This window comes from Nycticebus coucang, chromosome 4 (assembly GCF_027406575.1).
Source record: "Nycticebus coucang isolate mNycCou1 chromosome 4, mNycCou1.pri, whole genome shotgun sequence".
Taxonomy (NCBI): Eukaryota; Metazoa; Chordata; class Mammalia; order Primates; family Lorisidae; genus Nycticebus; species Nycticebus coucang.
This window is the reverse complement of record NC_069783.1, coordinates 67190534-67216552: the sequence shown is the minus strand read 5'-3', so window position 1 is coordinate 67216552 and position 26019 is coordinate 67190534. Positions and strand designations below refer to the sequence as shown.

The 26019-nt window shown below is 34.2% G+C and overlaps 1 protein-coding gene across 10 annotated transcripts in view; it reads right to left on the bottom strand.

The window, feature by feature from the left end:
* APLF (aprataxin and PNKP like factor) overlaps positions 1-26019 on the bottom strand; it is a 110987-nt gene that overhangs the window by 1816 nt on the left and 83152 nt on the right. For 8 of the 10 annotated variants that reach the window (XM_053589043.1, XM_053589042.1, XM_053589035.1 and 5 more), the window contains one exon: positions 13820-13866. The exons of the other annotated variants lie outside the window; for them this stretch is intronic. In XM_053589043.1, the coding sequence (XP_053445018.1) occupies positions 13820-13866 (47 nt within the window). The remainder of the gene's footprint in view (positions 1-13819; positions 13867-26019) is intronic. 10 annotated transcript variants of the gene reach the window in all.

The following is a 26019-nucleotide window of genomic DNA, read 5'->3' as shown; positions in this document are numbered from 1 at the left end:
TCTAAATATTTAATACAAGAATTTATTTGTTTATAAATTCATTTCTTCTCATATCCCACTCTGTTTTATATTCTTTCCACAGCGAGGAACAGATTTGGTTTAAAATAAGGCAGTGAGAGACTCTAGGACAGTGGTTCTCAACCTGTGGGTTGCGACCCCTTTGGGGGTTAACAGGGGTCGCCTAAGACCATCCTGCATATCAGATATTCATATTACGATTCTTAACAGTAGCAAAATTACAGTTATGAAGTGGCAATGAAAATAATTTTAGGTTGGGGGTCACCACAACATAAGGAACTATATTAAAGGGTTGCGGCATTAGGAAGGTTGAGAACCATTGCTCTAGGACAATGTAAAATATTTAAAAAAAAATACTAGATTTTATGAAAGTCTTCCAAATGTCAGAGAACAATACCTAATAAACAGCAAATGTATAAGTTAAAAACATTAATGCTTGTACTTTATATGCTCTGGTTAACATCTTTCTAAAATGTTCAATGCAACATATAGTTACGTTTAAATGGAAGTCAAGGGACTTGATGGAGGAAAAAAACTAAGAATGACAAAGGAAGTGATATATCTGTCCCTTTAACTCCTATAACCCAATACACTTATACTGGGTTATTACTCAAATACAGAGAATATTTGACCCAGTTTATAATTATAATAACTTAATAATAAAATACTAACAAAAGTAGAATCTAAAAGGGAAAAACAGAATATATGTATGTTAACTTTAATTTTTAATATAATTATATAAACTAAGCATCAAATTTCTCTCCATGTTTTGGTAGCCATGACTAAAAAGCCTATATAATAACTGATACAATTCTCATTAGCATGAAGTAGGAAGCACACCGGTTTAAGGGAAACCTTGTATTACTTTTATCTGTATATGTATCTTTTCTCCTGCAAATCACAAGGGCATGTTTTAGGTCTAGCTAATCTCAATTCCTCATAATTGTTTAATGATAAAATGCATTTAAGAAACATTTGGAGGCTACTTTTCAGGGAAGGGAGAGGGAAAGAATACCAATATCTCTATTCATAACTGTTTCTGCAAGACATGAATTCACATTCCCACATGGCATCTATTAATGATATCTCAAGAAATGGTTTTCTTTCTGATTCACAAATTGTCTTTGCAAGACTCATAAGAAAATGGCAATAAAGCTGAAACACTTCAGGTTCTCCTCTCAGCTGACTGGCTGCTCCTTCTCAGTCTTCTTTGCTGGATCTTCCTCACCTCTGAATGTTGGGGTATCCATGTTTCAGGCTAGGACCTCTTCTCTAACTCACTCCTTAGATGATTCTACTCGGTCTTATATCCTACATTCCCAAATTTATATTTTAAGCATGACCCATTGCCCTGAATTCCAGATTCATTAATCTAACTACTTATGTATCATCCCAACTTAAATGACTTATAAAGATCTGGAACATACCATTTCCAAAACATAACTCTTTGAATTGCTTCTCCAAATCTGGTCATGTTCTTATCAGTTTTGAATACATGACTTCTCCAACCATCCAACCTGCTAGTTGTTTTAGTAAAAAATCTTGGATACACCTCTCTGAAAACCCAACATTCAATATGTCATGCTCCACCTACCAGGTATACTCCCACTTCTCACCACACCCACTCTCCACTAACCTCCTGGTCTAAACACTATCATCTTCTTCCTGGACACCACAGCCTCCAAACTGATTTCCTTGCTTCCATTCTATTCTCCACAAAACAGCCAGAAAAATCTTCCAAGATTTTTCTCTCTTACTCTAAATAAAACCTAAAGTCCTGACTTGCAGGTTTTGGCTTCCCAGAGCCCACACAAATGGCTAGCTTTTCTGATCTCTTCTCATTAACACCCTTTCTTTACTCTCTTTGTTCCAAGTCTACTGCTTTTTGATTCTCCTAGAATACTCCAAGCATGATTCTTGCCAGGGTTTCTAAATTTACTGTTCCCGCTGCCTGGCATATTCCTCCTCAGATAATTGCCTGGCTTGCTCCCTCCTTCAGGCTTTTGCTCTCATGTCAACTGTCAGACATAGTGCTTCATTTACTATCCTATCTGAAATGGTGCTCCCCTTCCCCCATAAACACCCCTGCTATTCTATCCTCTTACATAGCTTTATCTCTCTTCTTTGCAGTTATCATTACATGACATGGTATAATTGTCTATATGTACCTTCACAAACTTCTACAAGAGCAGGGCTTTATTTCTGCTGTATTCTCAGCTCCTACAACAGTACTTAACATATAGAAGACACTTAGTAAATATATCTGTTGACTGTATCAATGGATAAATAAACCATCTGCAAATAAATTAACAAACATTTTTAGTTTTACAGAAAACCTTCTTATTTTAGCTTACAGTTTTGATCACTAGCCCAGGCAGTATTTAGTATAATGAATTGCATAAAAGACTTGTATTTGCTAAATTACAGGACTTTAAAGCCTCAATAACACCTGGAATTTTAAGCAACTTATTGAATATACTCATATTAATCAGAAGAATCTCAATTGTTTCCTAAAAAACTTGTTTATACTATGTAACTATCACATTTACAATTGAGATTTACTTTCACACATTTGTGTTCTTTAAACAGGAAGTCCAGTACCTAACAAAATCATCTGTAAAAGGACACAATATATGGAGAATACTTAGAGATCTAAAAATAGACCTGTCATTGGATCCTATAATTCCTCTCCTAGGTATATATCCAGAAGACAAAAAATCACATTATAACAAAGATATTTGTATCAGAATGTTTATTGCAGCCCAATTCATAATTGCTAAGTCATGGAAAAAGCCCAAGTGCCCATCGTCTCACGAATGGATTAATAAATCGTGGCATATGTACACCATGGAATATTATATAGCCTTAAAGAAAGATGGAGACTTTACCTCTTTCATGTTTACATGGATGGAGCTGGAAAATATTCTTCTTAGCAAGGTATCTCAAGAATGGAAGAAAAAGTATCCAATGTACTCAGCCCTAATATGAAACTAATTTATAGCTTTCAAATGAAAACTATAACCTAATCTCAGCACAAAAATATGGGGAAAGGGGCAAGGGAGGGGAGGAGAGAAGGGAGGATGGGTGGAGGGAGGGTAATTACTTGGTCCATAACTAAGGTGCATCTTAGAAGGGTATAGGTAAAACTTACTAAATGTAGAATATAAAAGTCTGAACACAATAACTAAGAAAATTCCATGAAGGCTATGTTAACCAGTTCGATAAAAATATTTCAAACTACATATAAAACCAGCACGTTGTACCCCATGATTGCATTATTGTACACAGCTATGATTTAATAAAAAAAGAAAAAGAAAAAAAAGAACATGATATAGAGCTATTCTTTTTATTTTTATTTATACCTATTCTTTTTATTTCAAATGAACCGGTACTTTTTATTTTTATTTATACCTATTCTTTTTGTTTCAAATGAACCGGTACTTTAACTGTATTTTCAGTGAAAACAAGGGAAGAACCAAAGTGATAACATGAGTGCAAAGTCAGCTCTGGGATTCAGCTCTGTGCCCTTCGTTAGTGGTGTCATGTAGACCCTCCTTACCAGAGTTTTAAATGCTGACGTGATTGTCTTTGTGGAATGAATTGAGTAATAGATTCTCTTGTAGCAAATTCAATTAATGACTTTAAATACTATATAACACAAATGCTACCTAGGTGAGAGTTTCCTTTATTGTAATCATTAGCAAATTCTGAAGGTGGTTTTAGAGAAGTGTCTGTTTCTGCCTTTCAGAATAACTTGGTTAAGGAAGAAATGAAACTTTTTTTACTTGGAAAATGCTCTGAATCAGTGAATTTACTGATTTAAATTACTACATGAGTTCCTGAATTGTGGGAACAGTCTCAGGAAGAAAGGTTCTGAAATAAATATGACTAGCATCGAACCAAGGAATAAAATGTCTGCTTTTACTATAAACGTTAATATGCTTTTATACAAAAAGAGATTAGAGAACACTGAAGGTGGGGGGTGGGGGGTGGAGTATGCATTTATTGTCTAACTAAGCAAACCAAAGCACATAGTTTGGTGTCTAGGTATCTGGCCAGGTGTGGTGGCTCTCATTTGTAATCCTAGCACTCTGGGAAACTGAGGCAGGAGAAGCTTGAGCTCCTGGAGTTTGACAGCAGCCTAAGCAAGAACAAGAACTCATCTCTACTAAAAATAGAAAAAATAGTGGGGTGTGGTTTGGGGTGCCTGTAGTCCCAGCTACTCAGGAGGCTAAAATGAGAAGATCACTTGAGCCTAGGAGTCTGAGGTTGCTATGAGCTAGGCTGAGGCCATGGCACTCCAGCTTCAGCAACAAAGTGAGACTTTGTCTCAAAAATAAAGTAATTAAACTATTAAAATTCCCATAAAACTTCCTATATCACTCTTTGTCATACAAAAAATTTTAAAGAAAGCTTCTCATACAAGGAAGCTTTTTAGTTAGAAAAGTAGACAACTCGGGTATGAAGGAGGTACCTGATAGTAGATCCCCAGCCATGATTCCAGTATTGCACAGAGAGTGCCATTTTAGTGAAAGGTGCCTGAAGCAAGCACAGAAAACAAACACATTTAACTACGACACACACGTTCCCATTACAATGCTCTATTTCCTAAGAAGTGTCTTTTGTTTTAGAGAACCTTTCTCTGTTTGTTATTTAGGTTAACATATACAGTGTCAAGAGTGGGGCTGACAAGTATCACTATTTGAAGTAATCAGTGATTCCTGGAAACCGTGCACTCCTCACTTGAAAACCCTTTGAACTTCTTGCACCGCAGCTCACCTTGGTGCTGCTTCTCTCAGGCTGAGCCACTCTCATTTAAAAAGGGCTTTTTGATATATTTGGAATGTAATTTGATATGGCCACTTTAATAAAGAAAATACATTTCTCCTAGCATAATAAAAGTCTTTTTACCTTTTCTGGTAAGTCCCTCAATTCAGAAGACAAGTGTCTTTCTAAATTGAGTCCTCTTGGTTTCAACAGAATTTATAATTTGTGAGACATATCTTTTCTGGTAAATTTATTTTCAGTTTAGTCTGGACACTGAGTTTAACATTTTATTTGATCTAGTGTCTCAGTTAAAATTTTGTAAAGGCTCTTTTCTTGATTTCTTTTGATTTGGTGTGAATGTTTTCCCTTAGTTTCTGAAAATCTTCTGAGAGCAAAAATAAGCATTCTCAATGGTGGGCCTATGACGGCTAATTAAGAGCCAGCAGGATAGTCACCACCATCTAAAACCCAGAGAAAACACCTGATATTCTCTCCCAGGATTTATAACATTTTCTTTGCTCTTGAGAGGTTACTAAAAAACCAAACAGGGATTCTAAACATTAAGACGTGCTGAGTTTTATAGGACTGCACCCAGCTATCTATTACAGTCCATTCTTATACACATTTTGAAAACGCAGGATAAAATTTTATCAAGAAAAATTCAGCTCAAATGAACATCTTTCAAAAAACCTACAACTATAAAGTTAGCATATTGAGTCTTCTAAGTTCTCTATTTTTTTGTTCCAGCCTAATTTAAATCTGCTGACTTTTCTACTGGTGCTGCAATAAAACTGACTACTTCTAACATTTCAGACAAGATTTAAAGAAAATAAAGTATTAAAGGACTTTTAAATTAATGATTTTACTGTATATAATAATAGCATGTAATTTAAAATTAATAATGTGAAAATAACTAAAAATATGTTTATAAAAGGTAGGCTCTCAGATCAAATAGGGCAAAATCTTGAGCTTAGAATAATTAATATGTGGCATTTCTATCCAACATAAAAGTTTTGCTATTTCCTGCCAAATAAAGGCCAAAATTAGCACCATCCCCACCAAAAAAAAAAAAAAACTTCTAAAATTCTTTCATGCCTAGATTTGTTAATCAAACAAACTATATCATTAAACAAAAGATAACTTTATTCCTAATTCAAGGTTAAGATTTTGTTTTTATTATGCAATTTGGCAAGTCCTACCTAAAATGTAAACATTAAAAATGTGACCCTAAACTCATTTAAAATAACTAAACAAAATTTTTTAAATTTTTAAAAGAATTAAACAGTCATAAAAACTACCCACAATTCTGGTCCACATTAAATTATGAAATAAGACAAAGCTTAGTCCCATAAACAGGTCCCAATTTTATAAAAAAATATAATTTAGATTGAACTGTCTTTTATAAACAGCTAAGTTTTCATGCACACGGACTTTATCATTCTGAATGTGGCCACACAAACACACATAAATATCTGTGTGTTTAAATGTGTTTATATGTACATTCACATATTAGGTGATATGCTGAGTCTACATGATAAACTCTAACATAGTCAAAAATCCCTTAAAAAATTCTATGTAGATAAATGAGTATACACATAAAATATAAAATATGTAGTAATTAGCCCAAATACTTTTTAGTACTTAGTTCACATGACCTAAATAAATCTTCAAAAAATAAGCACATTTACAAATCATCAATAAAATAATAATAAAAATATCTTCAACATTGTCAATATACTTTTTTACCAGGGTTTACTGGTCAGTTTTATATTTGTCTCTGATAGATGTTTTAAAGTGTTAAGTGTTTAACACAAAGGATATGTTACTAAAACTATCAACCCAGCCTGAAAGAATCTTTGTGTAATTTTTTAAATATATGACTAATTTACCATTGGTTTAACAAAAATGGCTATTTCTTCTGAGTAATAAACAAAATACCCATACATCTAACATTTAGGTCAATGATTTTTAACCGGTGTGCCATGGCACACTGGTGTACTGTGAGAGGATCTTAGATGTGTCGAGAAAATTTTAAAAAATCATTAATTAAATTATTTTTGAAAGAAATTCAAAGCACAGTAATAAGTGTCATACCCAGCAAAGGGACCCCTAAAGGCCCCTAACCGTCTCAGCCTGAGTCCCCACTTGCCTCAAAACTCCCTCCCCCTTGGATTTATTCTGAGAACAGGTTTCAGAACAAGGGAATTCTCTCTGAGTCCCCTGGCTCCCTTGTCAGACAATAGTGAAAACTCACTCAAGCAGAATTTCCCAGGTTCTGTAACCCCCCTGAACTTACCCCAACCCTCTAGCAATAAAAACAATGGTGAAAGCTTACTCAAGCTGTCCCCATGCCATCTGCCACACAGTAGGCCCCCTGACTGTAACCCCACCCCTGTGACTGTAACCAGCCACGTTCTGCTTCTGTTTTTGCTTGGCTTGCCACGTAGCACAAAAAGGCTATAAAAGACAACCTGCTTCTCTCTTCAGGGCCGTTTGCCCTTTGGGGTGGCAACCCACCTGCGCAGGTGTAATAAATCACCACCTGATTTATACGTGAAGTGGGGTCCAAGTCTTTTGTACAGGTGGCAAATGAGTACAACATAAGCATATACTTTTATTTAACTCTTCTTTTGATCAACATAATTTAAGTGTGCTGTGGAAATTTAACTTAGGCTCAAGAGTGCCATGAGATATAAAAGGTTGAAAAACACTGATTTGTTTCTCACTTAAATAAACAGGCTTCAAAAATGCTTAATAAAAAAACCCCAAAATAATGAGTAATTTTGTCTAATATCTCAGTTCTCATAAATAATTTATGAAAAATAAACCAGGTAAATTAGTTGAGGTAAATACTTATGATAAGCTTTTCATATAATTTAAAATCTTAAAGTTATACTTTGTTAAACTTGATAATAGACTCTAAATAGACTTAGCTTGATATCCAGTCCCTTCAATTTTTCTTATTACTTAAAAGTGACTAAAAGGTGGCTTGGCGTCCATAGCACAGTGGTTATGGCACCAGCCACATGCACCAAGGCTGGCATGTTTGAGCCCAGGCCAGCCAAACAATGACAACTGCCACAAAAAATAGCTGGGCATTGTGACAGGCACCTGTAGTCTCAGCTACTTAGGAGGCTGAGGCAAGAGAATCGCTTAAGCCCAAGAGTTTGAGGTTGCTGTGAGCTGTGACGCGATGGCACTCTACTGAGAGAACATAGTGAGACTCTGTCTCAAAAAAAAAAGTGACTAAAAGGGTTTTGATATTGACTCCTAGTCACCAATCACTTCCTTTGAGATAAACAGGATCAAACAGTACAGGTCCATCACGACATCAAGAGACATCTTAATTACAAAATAAACCATAATAATTTCACAAAAGATCTTGGTCAAACAGGAGGACTATCAGAATCAAAATGGAGTCACTAACATTTTTTTTAAAACCCTGACAATTAGAGCTGAAGAATGCCATAAAGACAGGTTTCTCATAGTTAAATGCCTGATAACAAAAAGACTCTATAAAACCTACAAATTTGCACAAAGTCCAAATATACAAAAAGTACTTCTACAAAGACATTTTCCCAATAACTAATTGCTTAAAATGCTATTACCCTTGTTATTAATTTTTATAGCCAAGGATAATTATTTCAAAACAATTATGTAATCATTTTCATTTTTCCTTTAAAAACCTTTACCCCCCCCAATAAATGCATAATTTATGACATATTTCCATTACAATGCTCTATTCCCAAATAAATATCTTTTTTTTAAGAGAGCCTCTCTCTATGTATTATTTAGGTCAACATTTTCCCACATTTCAACATTTGGGAAAATGTCTTTATGTGTATTTGGACTACGTGCAAATTTGTAGGTTTTGTACAGTCTTTTTGTTATCAGACATTTAACTGTTGAGAAACCTTTTATGGCATTCCTGCATTCCTTAGCTCTATTTGTCAGGATTTTTAAAAAATATTAGTGACTCCATTTTGATTCTGATTGTCGTCCTGTTTGGCCAAGGTCTTCTTTGAAATTACTATGTATTATTTTGTTTGTGATTAAGATGTTTCCAAATCATGGAAAGCTTAAGGAAATTAGCTTTTTTCTCTGTCTTCCCTTAGAAGGCTTTCTTGTTGCTAGTTACAGCTGTTCTCATTTGTCTGTCCTTTCAGTGGGCAAAAAGACTCTTTAAGCCACAAAATTCTTTTATTCTACTCTAATTGGTATCTAGTTCCCATATCTGTGTTATTTGTCAATATGTTTTTAATCATTTTGATTTATTTTTATGATGGAGTGGAATCTGGACTGAATTGTATTTCCAAGAGATGTCACTAATAATTTCAAATCCATAAACTTAGATAGGAAGCAAAAAACTGCAAAATGGAGGCTGTGCTTTTCTTATTAAAGAGAGTTTTGTGTTGCAAAAAAAAAAACAAAAAACCCCCCAGCATGGCTTAAAAGAAGGAGAACTCAACCAGAGGGTAGAAGTGTAACTATCTGTGTCATAAACTAGCCCATGATAATGAACAAATTGCTTAACCTAAAGGAGTTTATTTTTTTAAACTACAAATCAAAATAATTAAATGATTTCAAAGATTCTTTCTAACATCCAAATTCTAATATTCCTTTTTCTACAAATCAATGAAGTAACATGAAATAGGGACAGGGATTGGCAGCTTGAAGGCAACGCTAAGGGTATAACTTGTCACTTATTTGTAAAAACTGATGCCTAACACTAAACTGCCATGACGAAAAATAACTTTTAGAAAAAGTAATAAAGTCTCTTTTTAAACATATTTCAAACAACATTTTATTAACTATATGGTATTAGGATATGATACTTTCTAGCTTTTCTATTTATGTGGAAGAATTTGTAATATGAGAATGACAATTCAGATTTTTTAATCTAATATTTCTTTTACAATTTAAAATGTCACTGTCAATTCTTATCCCAAGATCTAAGTCTGCAGAGCTACTGGAGAGTCCACTGTGTCAAAAGCATGTTGGAAGAAATGCTGACTTTGCATGGAGCAAAGATCTTTTCAAATCGCTGACTGTTAGTTTCCTGGTATTAAAACTTAAGAAGATGGGAGATAATTCATTTCATATTAACAGCTTAACAATAATAATTCTTCATGTTTTATTTTCTTTTATTTTTCATTAAATCTAAGGACGAATTAGGATATTATTTTTATTAAATTAAGAAATATTTTGGCCCAATATCCCCAAAGATAGAAATTTACTATGTATAGTATAATGCACCAAGCAAATAGTGGGTATTCATTTTTAGCTATGGGAAAGAAGTTTGCATAGTATTTCTTTAAAATATTATTGTACCAGGTTTTCTCATATTTCATATTCTCTCAGCTTTTTCCATACTAAGCAGCAATTTATAGAATCTCATTTAAGTGTCCTTAGCCCTTCTTAATAGCTTTCTTTCTAGAACTTTTGGTTTTAACTACTGGGGAGAAAAAATATGTGTATATATATATGTGTATATATGTACATTATTGTAGAAATAGGGAAATATTAAAGTATCTGTCAATGGAACATTCTAAATTTTTAGCCAGCAACAGTACTAATTACCTAGAATAATGGGTATCACATGATGATGGAGGCCAGAAAGAATGATTCCAGTATTTGGATGATAAAACACTAATGATAATTTCTTTTAAATACTGTCAACGGGTAAGGTAGTTAAAAAGTATAAAACAAAATTTTCCTGGCACTGGTTACTCTTGCATTTAGTATTCTGTGCTCCAGAAACTGGAGTATTCTGCAAAAAGCAAAATTTTAAACCAATTAGATAGACATACAAGACATCAGTCAAACCCATAAAAAAAGAGTATGACTATATACATCATGGCATGTATGGAAGAAGTCTATAGATGGAAGTGTCTGGGGTATTACAAATCAGAAATTAAATAGTTTAATATAGGTATTTTAATACTGGCACTATATTAATAATTGTATTGTCTTTTATGTAGTTATGATACCCTTACCTCAATTCAGTATGCTTAAATTAAAACAAAAACTACCTAGTTATCCTTCTAATCTGTTATGTGTAAATGCCATTTCCAGTGTCCCGAAAACTAGTATAATCCTGACCCATTCCTATTTCCTTTACCATCCCCCATCCCCCAGATCATACCCAATCAGTTGGTAAATCCTCTTAATTCTTCCTTCAAAATCTCTTATATCCAATCCTACCTTTCCGCTTTCATGATGGCAACTCTACATGGATCTGGCCCCTTACTGAACAACCTAACTGATTTCCAAAGGTCTTCCCAACTCCAATTCGGATTGTTTATCATCCAGCTTGACTCTGGTGAAACATTTGCTTACCATTACCTACCAAAGCGCCCACATCTTTGGTCTGGGCTTTGAGTGCTTCCATAACCTGGCTTCAATATACCCTTTTAATATTGTCCTAACTACAGAGACTCTCTACATCAGCTAAACTGATCCACTTGCTAATTTCAACCACAACATCTCTACCTTGATGTCCTTGATTGACTTACTATTCAGTTTGTCTGGATGCCCTATACTCAGCCACCACAAAGCTAAGAAACAAAGATGACTGAAATCCTATCACCTTAAAGCCGAATTTAACTTAACATCCCCACATCAAATCTACCCTGATAATCCCCAGCAGAAAGTGCTCCTTCCCTTCCTTCCAGGATCTCACCACGAGCAGGTGGAACCCGAGTTGGTTCTCATAATTGTGGTTGTGAGCTGGCTCTCCTCTATTGGGACCTTAGCTCACATGGAAGACATAATAAATGAATAAATGAATCAATACATACATGAGATTAAGATTTGGGTAATTAAGTAAGCTTTAAGGTTTTGAGGTATAAGAAAAATAAGTGTGCTAGAATTCAGTGTTTGAGATTTCTAAATTAGGAAATGCAATGACACCTAAACATTTAATATTTGAAATACTTGAGACTCTCAATTTATAGATTTTATAGGGGGAGGAGATGTTCTGACTATATTGACATATAACAACTCTTGAAAGTACATTAAAAATCTAGGGCTACATTTACACCCTTAAACTCATTGCTTTAAAATATCTATACTTTCTTAAAAAACTGCCTTTCTAATAAAAGTTTTTCTTTTAAAAAATTATCTTAAAATACATTATGCTGAAAATACTTGAATAATTTCAAGAAATTTTTCTTTTTTTTTTTTCAGATACAGTCTCACTGTCACCCTTAGTACAGTGCCGTGGTGTCACAGCTCACAGCAACCTCAAACTCTTGGGCTTAAGCAATTCTCTTGTCTCAGCTCCCAAGATGGGTGCCTGTAGATGGGGCTACAGGCACCCATCACAATGCCTGGATATTTTGTTGTTGTTGTCACTGTTTAGCAGGCCTGGGCCAGGTTCGATCCCACTAGCCCCGGGGCATATGGCCAGTGCCCTAACCACTGAGCAACAGGCACCAAGCCTCAAGAAACTTTTCAAAGAAATTTCAGGTATTTTAAGCTATGCTATAGGATGTATATTCATATCCATGGTTTTAGATCAACAATTCCTATTTCTATAAAGTTGTACAAATGTGCTAAATTCCCTTTCATAGGACAATGCTATAATTTGTCAATAATATAGTTTTAATCAAATATTATTACTTTATTACAGGAAAGGAAGATACTTTAACTACCTTTAATACTGTATCATTAGATATAGTCCCAGTAAAGAAAATATAACATACTACTTTATCTCAGTTAGGGATAAAGTCTGAAATACTAAAGCACTAAAGTGTGTTTCAGTAAAAAATAGTAAATGGAATTCCCTTATAGTGAAATTAATTATTTTCATCACTTGATTATGAGTTGGTTGTATGAATACACATACCACATATAAATGCAAGTAACATAGCCTTGAGAGTATGCATTTTTTTTTTTTTTTTTTGTGATTTTTTTGGCCGGGGCTGGGTTTGAACCCGCCACCTCCGGCATATGGGACCAGTGCCCTACTCCTTGAGCCACAGGCGCCGCCCGAGAGTATGCATTTTATACTCCCACTCTATGGGCAGAAATAATATGTGTTGAATTGGCCTCTGTATAAATATAGTGTAAGTGATATGAAAAAGTCACATGTTGTTAAACAGTTCAGAAGCAGGGAAAACAGGGTAAAATGGATTGATGTAAATAGGACAGAAGGATGTTGGAGGGCTGCTTCTCTGGTGTTCATCCTCCTCCTCACCTTTCTTCAAAGCTTTAGTTTCTGTTGGAGATCCCTGTGGTTCTGATGAAGGTAACTCTACTCTGGTTTCATAAGTGATACAAACTGATCAGTGGCCACTGTGGTTGGTACAAGGATAAGAATACATCTAGTGTGGGACTTTACCTAACAAATGCAAACATTGTAACCTAATCCTTTGTATTTTCAATTAACCTGAAACAATTTAAAAAAGGAAAAAAGAATGTGATCTAGGCCACTAAAAGAAGAAAATTTTAAGATTCTTCCCAGAAATCATGAAAGTCAAAGTTGTTCGTCTCTTTCTGTCTCTCTGTCCCCATCCGCCTTAGCTGTAAACATGGACACTTATGGTCCCAGCTGAATGAGGATGCATATAGTCCCACATGGGAGAGGAGCCAGCCTTGGAATGGTAATGAGACCCTCTAAAGACAGAATGATGGAAGCAGATTGGTTTCTTGGGGACATTATTGACAATATCAACCAAAACAATAAATCTTATCTAAATCCATTTTCAACACTGGACTTTTTAGTTACAGAAGTCAGTTACCGTTTAGGCCAGTCTGAGATATTATTTTCAGGTACTTGAAAACAAAGGAAATCCTAAGAGATACAAGAACAAATACATATTTTGGACAGTGATTGGGGAAAACATTTGCTGTATAAAAGGTTCACTGTTGTTTTCTTTTAACTAAAAAAAACACATTAAAGTCAGGAATTCAACAAATTCATAGAGGCAGAGATGAAAAAAAACTCATAAAAACTGAAAACTGCAGTGAGGTTTAACAGGAAAATCATTCAAAGGTTTCATTCTGAGTTTTCCGAAGCAGAATAACTTACCTGGAAGTGTACTATGTCTATATTCTATCTTGTGCTGGGGATTCTTCCTGGAAGGCAAAAAAAAAAAAAAAGGGAAAAATAAGATCTAGTTTTCCAGTCACTGGAAATTGATAAGACTATTTAAACTAAACTAGAACACTAACTTACAAATGAAATTAGGACCTAATAGGCTTCTTAATGAAAACCATTTGCTTTTTAATTACAATATTTACTGGGTCAGGCACATTTCTAGATGCAAAGATAATAATGGTGAACCAGACAAAGCTCTTACTTCAAAGAACTCGCACACTTACCAGAAAGAACTTACACTCACAGAACAATATATGCTATTTCTAAAATATATACCACATACAAAAAAATATAATGTAAAATAGGTGACACAGATATCAAATATGTCTATGTCTCTGTTTGTATGTGGTTAGTGTTTACAAAGATACTTCCAAGGCTCTTTTTGAAACCAGAAAAAAAAGATCTTGTAAGTAATTTCTCTCCAAAGAACATCAATCATTCGTTATGAAAAAGAGGAAAGTCACTATCATTGAAAACTCATATCACATGAAGTTAAACAGCAACTAGTATTTGGATCAGGAGTAGTGGCTCAGAAATTTTCACTTATAAAGTCCTTTATGAAACTAATGTAATCTCAGAAATTTGGGAGGCTGAAGCAGGAGGATTGCTTGAGTCCAGAAGTTCAAGGCTTCAGTGAACTATGATCTGCCTCTGTATCCTAGCCTGGGTGACAGAGTGGGGCCATGTCTCAAATACAAAATAAAATAAATAAACCTCAAAAACCAAAACCCCCCAAATCCCAAAACAAAACAAAAATGTCCTATACTATTTGAAGATCTATTTTTGAGTAAATGTACTTTCAATCCTTTCTCTCGTTTTGTTAAGCAAATGTTTGGGCACCCTATATATACAAGACAACCTGTTTCAGCAGCCAAAATTCAAAGCCAACAAGTTCATCATAATCCAATTGGATTGGCACCTCTCTCTTAGGGGACTGACAAAGCAGGGCCAGGGTACACTGACAACAGATACGTGCTGAGATATGCAACTTTTTAACATCCTATGTCAGGAGTAATTATTTTTACATGATAAAGGTTCATTTGTTTATTCATTCACCAAGTATTGGCTGAGTGTTATACAGTATTCTGTCTCTAAGTAGGCACTGAGGATAAAATATTTAACAAGACACGTGTTCTTGCTCCTAAGGAGACACAGTCTGGGGGCAGGGGCAAGACAGACATTGGATAAGCATTTTTTACACTGATAAGAACCTCTGTGAGGATGGGAAATACTCCTTATAATATCTTCTAGAACACAGGAACGAGGTCAAACCTTAGGCTTCTTTTTCTCAGACTAACCCTTGTTCTTCATTTGTTTTGTTTTCTTTTTACTTGGACAAATAAGATAATTTTTTAAAAAAATACATAGCTTATGTTATTTATGAATTTAAATTTGTCTATAAGTCTTCTCATTCAACTTTACATTTCCTTATCTAATCCAATGGGGGGAAATGGCCAAAGTCTCAAGAAGTGAATCTCCAGCCTTAAACTTAGTCTACAAATCATAGCATGTAAATACTACCAGGGATGATCTCAGAGTAGCTATTCTACCTCCTTCAGGTGGCAAATAAGCTATCGAGGTGAAGTTCTTGTCCACAGTCTTTCCAACTTGAGTAATGACCATATTAGGTCAGACTAATGACCATATTAGTCTGTAAGTTTAGGTAAACTTACAGACTAAATTTTAAAAACATTTCTAAAATAATTAGGTTATTAAATTTTTCACTTATAAAGTCCTTTATGAAACTAATGTAAAAACTGCATTCCATTGCAAAAGTGTAGATTTGTGTTTAAAATATTTCATAATAAAAATTTTACTTTAAAAATGCTGTATTTTTTTTCCCCTGTGCCTTTGGCACTATTGTGATATTGGTGAACAAAATACCGTCTAGTCATACAATAGACCAGTTGCTTTATAAATATTTCTGTCTTCTTATGTCTAACATTGCCTAATATTTTGCACTTGCTCCAAGTATTAATTTCCCTTGTCCTTATCATAATTTATTGGATGCTGAGAATTATACATAAAATTAGTTCATACAACTGAGAAAAACAGAGTGTTATGCAAGCTGATGTATCCCTGCTCTTCTCTAGCTGGTGAGGCTGCTTCACTTCACCAGATGTAATTGCTGAGCTGCAGTAGCGGACAGCGCTGACCAAGGCAGCCCATGAAAGAACTTTCCATTATACTTCTTTTCTTTTGAGACAAAAGATTTCTTTCTTCTAGGGAAGCTCACTGAAGTTTCCGGAATTCCAACTATAATAAACTTCACTTAGGCTGAAGAGATTTTTATCAAGGTTGATGGTCAAATGTAACTTTGTGATGAGGGGAATGGAGGAGTTCTAACCTTTGAAGAACTTTCTCTGAGTGTGGTTGGAGGGGGATGATGTATAGACCAAATGAATTCATTATAGAGTCAGTGCAACCTGAGTTTCAATTTCAGTTTGGCTCTTTCCAGTTGAAAGAACCTTGGGCAAGACTTGTTCATCTCACTATCCATTATCTGTAAAATGGAGGTGGCCTAATGTCCACTTCCCAGAGCTGAGGTAGCATCTGATCTTTAAAGCAGCAAACAAATGTAAATGTGGTGGTTGTCTTTGTTAACTGCATGGTGAGACATACACCTGTGACCAATTTTATGCCCTTATAATCAACTCCCCATGTTCCCAAGCTCCAATCTTTTTACTTAGTTCATAGCTTGTTGTTTTAAACAAGAAAATAAAATTTCCATTTAATGCCTTTTTCTGTGACTTATATGACACCCCCGGGAAAGCTTAACATTAACAAAATGGCACACATCATAAACCACCCAATAATGCCCCTTCATTATTCTTTTCAGGCCTGTCCTTATTCATCTTTCTCCCCCTTGGAATTGTTTTCTGTCTCCTATGGAATAATCTGAACATCAATCTTGTTTAAGCACAGTTCAGTTTGGAAGTCCAGTAACTTATTTCCAAAGTACTTCTTGGCCCAGTTAAGCAATAATTGTCATGTAATGGGTATCTCCTAGGAATCATGTTTTACTCAACCTTCTTTCACCTTCTCTCCCTTTCACCAGTGGCAGTTTCTCGGCTTTTAATTTCTGTTACATAGTAGGTGGAAAATGGAAGGTCTCATAAGCCATGTTCTGTCACCGAGGTTCTTTGTGGTCTCTGACTTCACCTCCTCTTCACTATGTTCTAGCAACTCCAGACTACTCACAGAGTCACTGCTCACCTTGATGCCTCTGCAACAGCCACTCAGCTTTCTCTACCTGCTTGACATTTGTGGATTCCTTAAAACTCAGGGCCCACCACATTGCCTTCAGAAAGACTTGCACAGCTGTAAAAAGATTTCTTTTCTTCCTTTTACATTTTAACTCCTTATGTATTTATCTCTCCTGCCATTTATGAGTTCCTCAAGGAACTCTGACACCTCTGGACTCATCTTTGTATTCCAGCACCCAGCATGATCTCAGCATAAATGGAGGTTCTCACAAGATGTTTGTTGAAAGAAAGTTGAATTGAAATGAATTTAGATGCTAAGATTTGGGAAGATAAAGGCTGTGTCTTTTTCCGTTTGTTATTGAAACCCAACTCCTATAGCAGTCCCTGCTATGGCAGTTAAATATTTGCAGAAAGAATAAAAGAAGATAAAAATGAAAAAAAGAGAGAAACAGAGTGTTATTGCTTGACAGCTATGGTAATCATGGAATCTATTTTTTAAGATAAATTTTAACTAGTGTTACTTTCAATAGTTCCAACTGAAAACTCTAGAATTTCGTAACACTATGCAAAAGAACTTTCTGTGATAAGGAAAATTTTCTCTATCTCTATTGTCCAATGCAGTAGTGACTAACTGCATGTGTCTGCTGAGCACTTGAAATGTGGGTAATAAAGCTGGGGAACTGAATTCTAAATTGTATTTCATTTTAGTTCATTTACATTGAAAAAAAGTAAATAGCCACAAGTGGCTAGTGGCTACCATGTGGGATGATAAGTTTTAAAAAAAACAAGAAAATGAAGATCCTTCCTCCCCAATCAAGATTGATTTAAAATTAATACCCCCAAACAAACAATGAAACACCCTCTTTTTAATGGATTGACCCTAAAAAATAAAGTTAAAACAGGTTCTGTAGGTAGAAATACTATCATTGAAAGTACAAGGGTAGTTAAGTAAAATCAGAAAGACCCAGTCAGAATCTTGGCTCAGCCACCTCACTGCACACTGTCTAAGCTTCAGTTTCCCTACTTGTAAAAGGTGGATTACAATAGACCCAGACTCATATGAAGCTGTAGTGAGGATTCATGAAATAACATACAATAAGTCCTTAGTCTAAGGGCTTAGCAGGTGAATAATATTAGCCATCGATTCATTATCAGTTCAAGAAATAGTCACTGAGTACTTATTACCCCACAGGCCTCCAGTCGGTGTCAGTGACATTCCTTATTGCTAACACCTCCTCTTTTTGTAACTTTTACTATAACACGAGCATTCAACACAGTCCAGAGTGCAACTGCAGTTAATTTGGGTCATAACCCAAGTCTTGAAAAGTGGAAAAAAAGATTCTACACAAGATTGTGTACTTAGGGTAATTAACCCAAATTTGACCTTTTGATGGAAAAGAAATTCAAACTTAAAAAAAAATAAACTGAACAACTCAAATGTGATGAAGAGAGCTGCAAATGATCACAGCTATGGTAGTGATTTGTGGGAATATCTTTCCTACTGAACATGCTGGGGCAGATCAGTGACTTGTCAAATTCAGTTTTTATAAAGTACACTTAATGGTGGGCATTGGGAAAGGAGGAAGAGAAAAATGGGGGACATTAATACTAAAGGTATTCTTTATCATTGATCTAAAAAACATTACTAGTCATTTGAGATATTTTAGTAACTTTTTATTTTGAAAAAAAAAAAAAATCCAAATCTCCATATACCTTTATCAAGATTTTTCAAGGGTTCATACTCAAAACTGGTGTCTTATATTTATTATCTCTCTATAGTCATTTGAGATTTAAAGGCTTTTTCCCCTTCCTTTTAATATATATTTCCTTCAAGTACCAAGCAGTTCTATCTTTTCCCACTTTGCCAGTAACAGGTAAGCAGGGATTACTAAAAAATTAAATATGGGCTTAATTGCTTGCTTCTGGGACCTCCTTCAAAAGCTGCTTTAGAAACTCTTAACTAAATGACAGGCTTTAAAAAGAAGGGTAGAAAGGGAACCAAGGGAGTTAATAGAGATGCAAGTACAATTAATGCACCAAATAACAGTTAATTGCTGGCTAGAAAGATTAAAAGGGAGAGCAACTTTTTAAAAAGAGAATGTGAGACAGTATCAGAAGGTGGAGGGTGAAGTACTGGTTCAACTTTAAAGTTTCAGAAGGTGGTTCCTCATTTTCTACTATCTTGGAACATCCATAGCTGCACTTAAATATGCTCTAACACTGTGTACCACCATTGTACTCCACCTAGGAAAAGGAAAGCCGTTTCAGAATAAACGATGAATAAGAAATGTTTTACATTTGCATATTCCAAAAAGGAAGAGCAGAAAATATGTTACAAAATTTTATATTTAAGAATGGGAACAATTTTTCAGCCCACGTGCAGATTTAGATCTGCCGTTGAAGGAGAGAACTGTTTCTTAGAAGCTCTGTTAATAGTTTCCATTTTTTTCTACAAGAACTTCTATGTTTATAAAAAGATGTATGACTGCAATAGAAAGACCAAAAAAAAAAAAAAAAAAAAAGAACTAGTTGAGTTGGTGCTTTTGCACATTTAACTCAGACACCAAATCTCCAATTTAAAGCAAACAAATTAATATCAATAAAATTTTCTAGCTATTTCATTGAAAATGAAGGAAAAAAATATCCTGTGCCAAGGTCAGAAGTTTCCTATTTGGGGTATTTTCCAAAATACTTTATTCTTTTTGATGACAAATACAATGCACAGGATAGATGAACTTCAATAAGAAAATGAACCCAGGGCAGTGCCTGTGGCTCAAAGGAGTAGGGTGCCAGCCCCATATGCCAGAGGTGGTGGGTTCAAACCCGGCCCCGGCCAAAAACTGCAAAAAAAAAAAAAAAAAAAGCATGTTTGATTTATATAACAATTCAAATGCTTCAGTAGAGTATTCTGGATGCTAAATTCTTACATTATTTTCTGCAGCCTATCTTTTATTTCTATTCCAGGGGAGTAGTTTTTGTTTTTTTCTCATTGATAGCCACCATCTCACAGCTTTTTTGCCAAGCATATTCTTCTAACTCTGCACTGACTCAGTTCGATCATACCACTTTCAGGAAAGCAGCTCTAATAATGAATGGGAAATATCTCCAGAATATATTGTCTATATCCACCATTTGGTATTTACCACAAGATTTCTTATACTATCATGTAAATTTTCAACACAGACACTCTCAATTTACATGTATGTGTATTATCTCTATCTTCTGTCAAGTAAGCTGCTGGAGAGCATATTTTTCTTTGCAGTTTTTGGTCGGGGCTGGGTTTGAACCTGCTACCTCCAGCATATGGGGCTGGCGCCCTACTCCTTTGAGCCACAGGCACTGCCCCATATTTTTCTTATACTTATTACTACCTTTCATAGCATTTACAAGAGTGCTTTTCATAAGGTTGTAGTCAATTATATTAAATATGTCTCATAGATAAATCTATCTACAAAGAATTTTTAAGTTTTCACATAAATTTTCAAAATGATGTAATAATTTATCATTTCTACAATTTCACTATTGGATGAATACTCAAAGGAAATGAAATCAGTGTGTGGAAGAGATATCTGCTATCCCATGTTCACTGCAGCACTATTCACAATAGCCAAGACGTGAAGTAAGTGTCAGTCAACAGATGAATGGAAAATATGGTATATGTAAACGATGGATACTATTCAGCCTTAAAAAAAAGGCAATTCTGTCAATTCCTGGATAAGACTGGAGGCCATTATGTTAAGTGAAATAGGCCAGGTACAGAGAGATATACCACATGATCTCACGTTTACATGGAATATAAAAGTACCAGCCTTTGGTGGTTACTAGAGATGGCCAGGAGGGTGTTGGGAGATGTTGGTCAATGGATACAAAATTTCATTTAGAAGGAAAAACTTCAAGTGCTCTATTATACAACATGGTCACTATAGTTAATAACAATGTATTTCATATATACATAGTTAACAATGTATGGTTACTAACAATGCATTGTATACTTGAAAATTGAGTGCTAAGAGAGTAGATTTTAAGTGTTCTCACCCTGAAAAATGGTTTAAGTGTGTGAGATGATGCATATATTAATTAGCTTAATTTAGCCATTCTGCAATGTATATATATTTCAAAACATCAAGTTGTATACTACAAATATATACAATTCTATTTCTTAACTAAATAGTAAATTTGTTAAAAAAAGAAAAATATAAATTTTTTCTGAAGTCAGGTACCTAAATATAAATTTTTTCTGAAGTCAGATACCTAAATATAAATTTTTTAGGTATTTATATTTAGATATATTTATATATCTACATTTATTAGGTATATAATATACCTAAATATAAATTTTTTCTGAAGTCAGGTAATGTGACACCTAAACCTTTGTTCATTTTGCTCAAGATTGCTTTAACTATTTGTGGTACTTTTATTTTTAATTTTTTGAGGAACTTCCATACTGTTTTCTATAATAGCTGTACTAATTTAGATTAACACCAAGAGTGTGCAAGCATTCATTTTTCTCTATACCCTTGCCAACACTTTTTTATTTTTGGTCTTTTTCACAAATATTCTAATATATTTGGTCTTTTTGATATAGATATATAGATATAGATATAGATATTCTAATATATTCTAATAGGTTTAAGGTGGTATCTCACTGTGGTTTCTAATTTGTATTTCCCTAAAGATTAGTGATGTTCAGCATTTCTCAGACTCTTTTTGGTGATGTGTATGCTTTTTAAAGGAATCTACTGAAGTTCTTTAAAATCAGGTTATTTGTTTCCTTGATGTAGAGTTGTTTGAGTTCTAATATATCTTGGTTATTAACACCTTAATAAATGTAAAGTTTGTAATAATTTCCTCTCATTTCACAGGTTGTTTCCTCACTCTGTTAATTATTTCCTTAGCTGTGCAGAAGTTTTTCAGTTTTATGTTGTCTTATTTATCTATTTTCACTTTTGTTACCTATTCTTCTATGGTCATATCAAAAAAAAAAAAAAATCATTGCCAAGACCAATGTTATGGAGCTTGTCCTCTTCATTTTCTTTCTAGTACTTTTACATCTTTAGGTCTTACATTTAAATCTTTTATCCATTTTAGTTGACTTTTTATATGGTGTGAGACAAGGATTTAATTTCATTCTTGTATGTGTGGATATCCAATTTTTCCAACACCATTGATTTAAAAAACTGTTCTTTTCCTATTGTGTGTTCTTGGCATCTTTGATGAAAATCAATTTGCTATAAATGTTGAATTTATTTCTGAGCTCTCTACTACATTCCACTAGGCTATGTGTCTGTTTTTATGCCAGTATCATGTTGTCTTGATTACTACAGCTTTGAAGTATATTTTGAAGTCAGGTAGTGTAATACCGAAAGCTTTGTTCATTTTGCTCAAGATTGCTTTAACTATGTGGGGTATTTCGTGGTTCCAGAACTGGAACACAAAAGGACTGTTTTTTCTATTTCTATGAAAAATGTCACCTGAATTTTGACAGGGATTGCACTGAATCAAGCAGTGTTTGCTTTGGGCAGTATTGGACATTTTAATAATACAATTCATGAATACAAGACATATTTTATTTATGTCTTCTTCAATTTCTTTTATAGTTTTATAGTTTTTAGTATACAGATTTTTGGGGGATTTGGGGGGTTTTTTTGAGACAGAGTTTCATTCTGCTGCCCTGTGTTGAGTGCTGTAGCATCATAGTTCACAAAAACCTCAAACTCTTGGGGTCAAATAATCTTCTTGCCTCAGCCTTCCAAGTCACTGGGACTATAGGTGTTTGACACAACATCCAGCTAGTTTTTCTATTTTTAGTAGAGATAGAGTCTCGCTCTTACTCAGGCTGGTCTCTAACTCCTGAGCTTAGGCAAACCACCCGTCTTGGCCTACCAGAGTGCTAGGATTATAGGTGTAAGCCATTGCACCTAGCCTAGTATACAGGTCTTTTATCCCTTTGGTTAAATTTATTCCTGAGTAATTTTGGTATTTTGTAGGTATTGTAAATGAGGTTGCTTTCTTGATTTATTTTTTGGGGTAGTTCACCATTAGTGTATACAAATGCTACTGATTTTTGTATGTTAATTTTATACCTTACAACTTTATTGAGTATATTTATTAGTTCTAACAGTTTTTTTTTTTATCAGAGTCTTCAGGGTTTCTATATACAAGGTTATGTCATTTGCTATATTTTTCTACTTAATAGAAAATGACACTTGTTTTTGCTATCTTTATTATTTCTTAAGAAAATAATTTTAATATTAATTCTTAAGAAAAAGAATTTGAAAGAATCATTTGTAATACTAACCAGAAGTTTAGCATTCTCACTGGTTGAAGTATTAGAAACAGTTTCTAATAATTTCTGAACTAAAAATGAACTTTCTTGAGTTAATGCTAATACTTTAAATTTAGTTTTTAGTAAAACCTGATACATGGCTCCTACTGTTTTTCAGACATCAACCTTTTGAATATATTCCAGAAGATACGCCTATTCTTATTAGGTTGAGAAGACAACCAATTTGTGAAGTTGGTTTGCACTCACACCTATAAAGTTAATAATCAAAGCACTCATTGAATCATTTTATATGAACTCAAGACTAAAATATGTTAGCATTTCCTGCCATTAACAATTCACATTAGTTCCACAGGAAACAATGAAAATATGACACTCATATTAATCAAACTCCATTGCAATCAAGTTCCTGAGATACAGACAGCTCAGCACTGTAAGATATTTAGGTTTAGTAAATCAATCACTCAGGTCAACTAGACACATTGAGAGTCCTTTGCAAGTGCTTAAAAAATAAATACCACTATCTCTTGGACCATATAAAATAAAAAGTCTTGTATGGCTTTTTAAGCTTTTGATTACTAACATTAAGGTATAGAAGGGTCTCAGGTTTGGAGATCAGAAGAGATGAGCCTGAATTCAAACTACACAGTTTATTAGTTGTGTGACTTAGGAGAAGTCCTTTAAACCAAGTCTCTTTCCTCATGTGAAAAACAAATTGCATTGATTACCTCACATAGGGTTGTTCCAAGGGTTAGATGAAGTAATGTGTATAAACATCTGTATGTTATTAAGCATTTTACAGATATCAGCTATTCTGATAGACATAAAAATCAATTTCACTGTAAGACATCCAACAATGGCTAGAAATCCTATGTGCCAGTAAAAGTAACTGTCAATTAATATTAAATGGCTGACTTTTTCCTTCAATAATACATACTGTTCTGGTTGAAAATTTCCCCAGCCACATTTCAGACATTTATATTTCCTAACATTTGGTTTTGTAGAGTCCATTTTCAAAAATAAGTTATTTCATAAGAAAGCAAAATGTCTTTTTCTCACAACCCTAGGTTAAGGCTAAGCAGCAACTCTGTATAGCTCTTTGAGGGCATATGAACATTTGAAATAACTTTTCAAGGGCAATGCCAAATGTGACCCAGATATTTTTCCAGTAATGAATGGAATTACTTAATCAGAGTTCATTCATAAAAGATTTACATCAACCTTTTTCACAAATGGCATTTTCTGTAACTTGGCAGGTCTCAAATCCTTTCTGTTTTTTTTTTTCCATTGTTTTAAATTATTAACAGTAATCTTTGATTTCTAAACATAAAGCTATATACCCGTAATCTCATCAGCTGTAACATTTTAAAATACATATTTTCCAAAACATTATTCTTATCTTAATGATATAGGTACACAAATAACAAAAATTTTAAGTAAAAGTATATTTTAATACCATAAGAAACATGGTATTTTATAAATTTTTCTACATGGCTCTTATAAATCATTGTAATTCTAGTGAACCAATGGAAAAATGTGAATTTTTCTAGTATTTCACGATTATGATCCTATGAACAATGTTTAAACAGAAATGATTAAAATAGATCCTGTTTCCATCCATTTCATTTGTATCATCTATCAATAAAAATTCACTGAATACCTACTATGTACCAAGCACTGTTCAAGCTTCCAAAGATGCAGTCACTAGTAAATAAACAGATAGTTTCTGCTTTCATGGGCTTTATGCACTGGTAAGACAGACAAACACATTTATAATTTCAGGAAGTGATTCCTCTGAAGATAATTAAAGAGTGAGTAAGCATGGAAAGATGGGGTAGGTATTTAGGTAGAGCGGTCATAGAAGGCATTTCTGAGGAGATGTAACACATACATATCTGAAGGAAAAACACTCCAGGAAGAGGAAATGTAAATATGTGCTAAGGCCCAGAAAAGGAAACAAGCTAGAGTACGTGGTAAAGCCTGGTATAGCTCAAAGGGAATAGGTAAGAAGGAAAATAATAGGTCGTGAAGTCAGAGAAAGACAGTAAGCTATGGTAAAGTTTACTGTGGGAAGCCTTTGGAAAGTCTTGAGTAGGAAAACAACATACGTTTTATCCTTAAAGAATTACTGTGGCAGCTATGTGGACTGTGAATTCTAGGAAGAAAGAGAAAAACCAGGCATATTAGTTAAGAAACTAAGACAGTACTACAGCCAAGAGATGATGGTGTTGCGACTAAGGTGGTAGAAAGCAGAAGTGGAGGACCTAAAAGTGGTTAGCTTTCTAATTATTTTAAAGGTTGAAGTGGCAGTACCCACTGATAAACTGAATGAATAAAGGGAAAAAAAAGAATCAAGGGTGCCTTTTGGCTACAGAGCTATGTGGATAGTGGAGTCCTTTATAGAGGTGGGGAACATTTGGGAAAGAGTTATTTTCATGATAAAAATTAAGAGTTCTGTTTCAGATGTGATCCTTTTGTACTACCTATTACACAACCAAATAAAGGCACTTAAACATATGGCTATGGAGCCATTACATTGAATCAGCTCACCTAGGAAATAAGAACTTGATACCAAAGGTAGAAAATGACAAAAAAAAAAAAAAAACCCTCAAAACTACAGACTAATATTCCTCATGAATGTA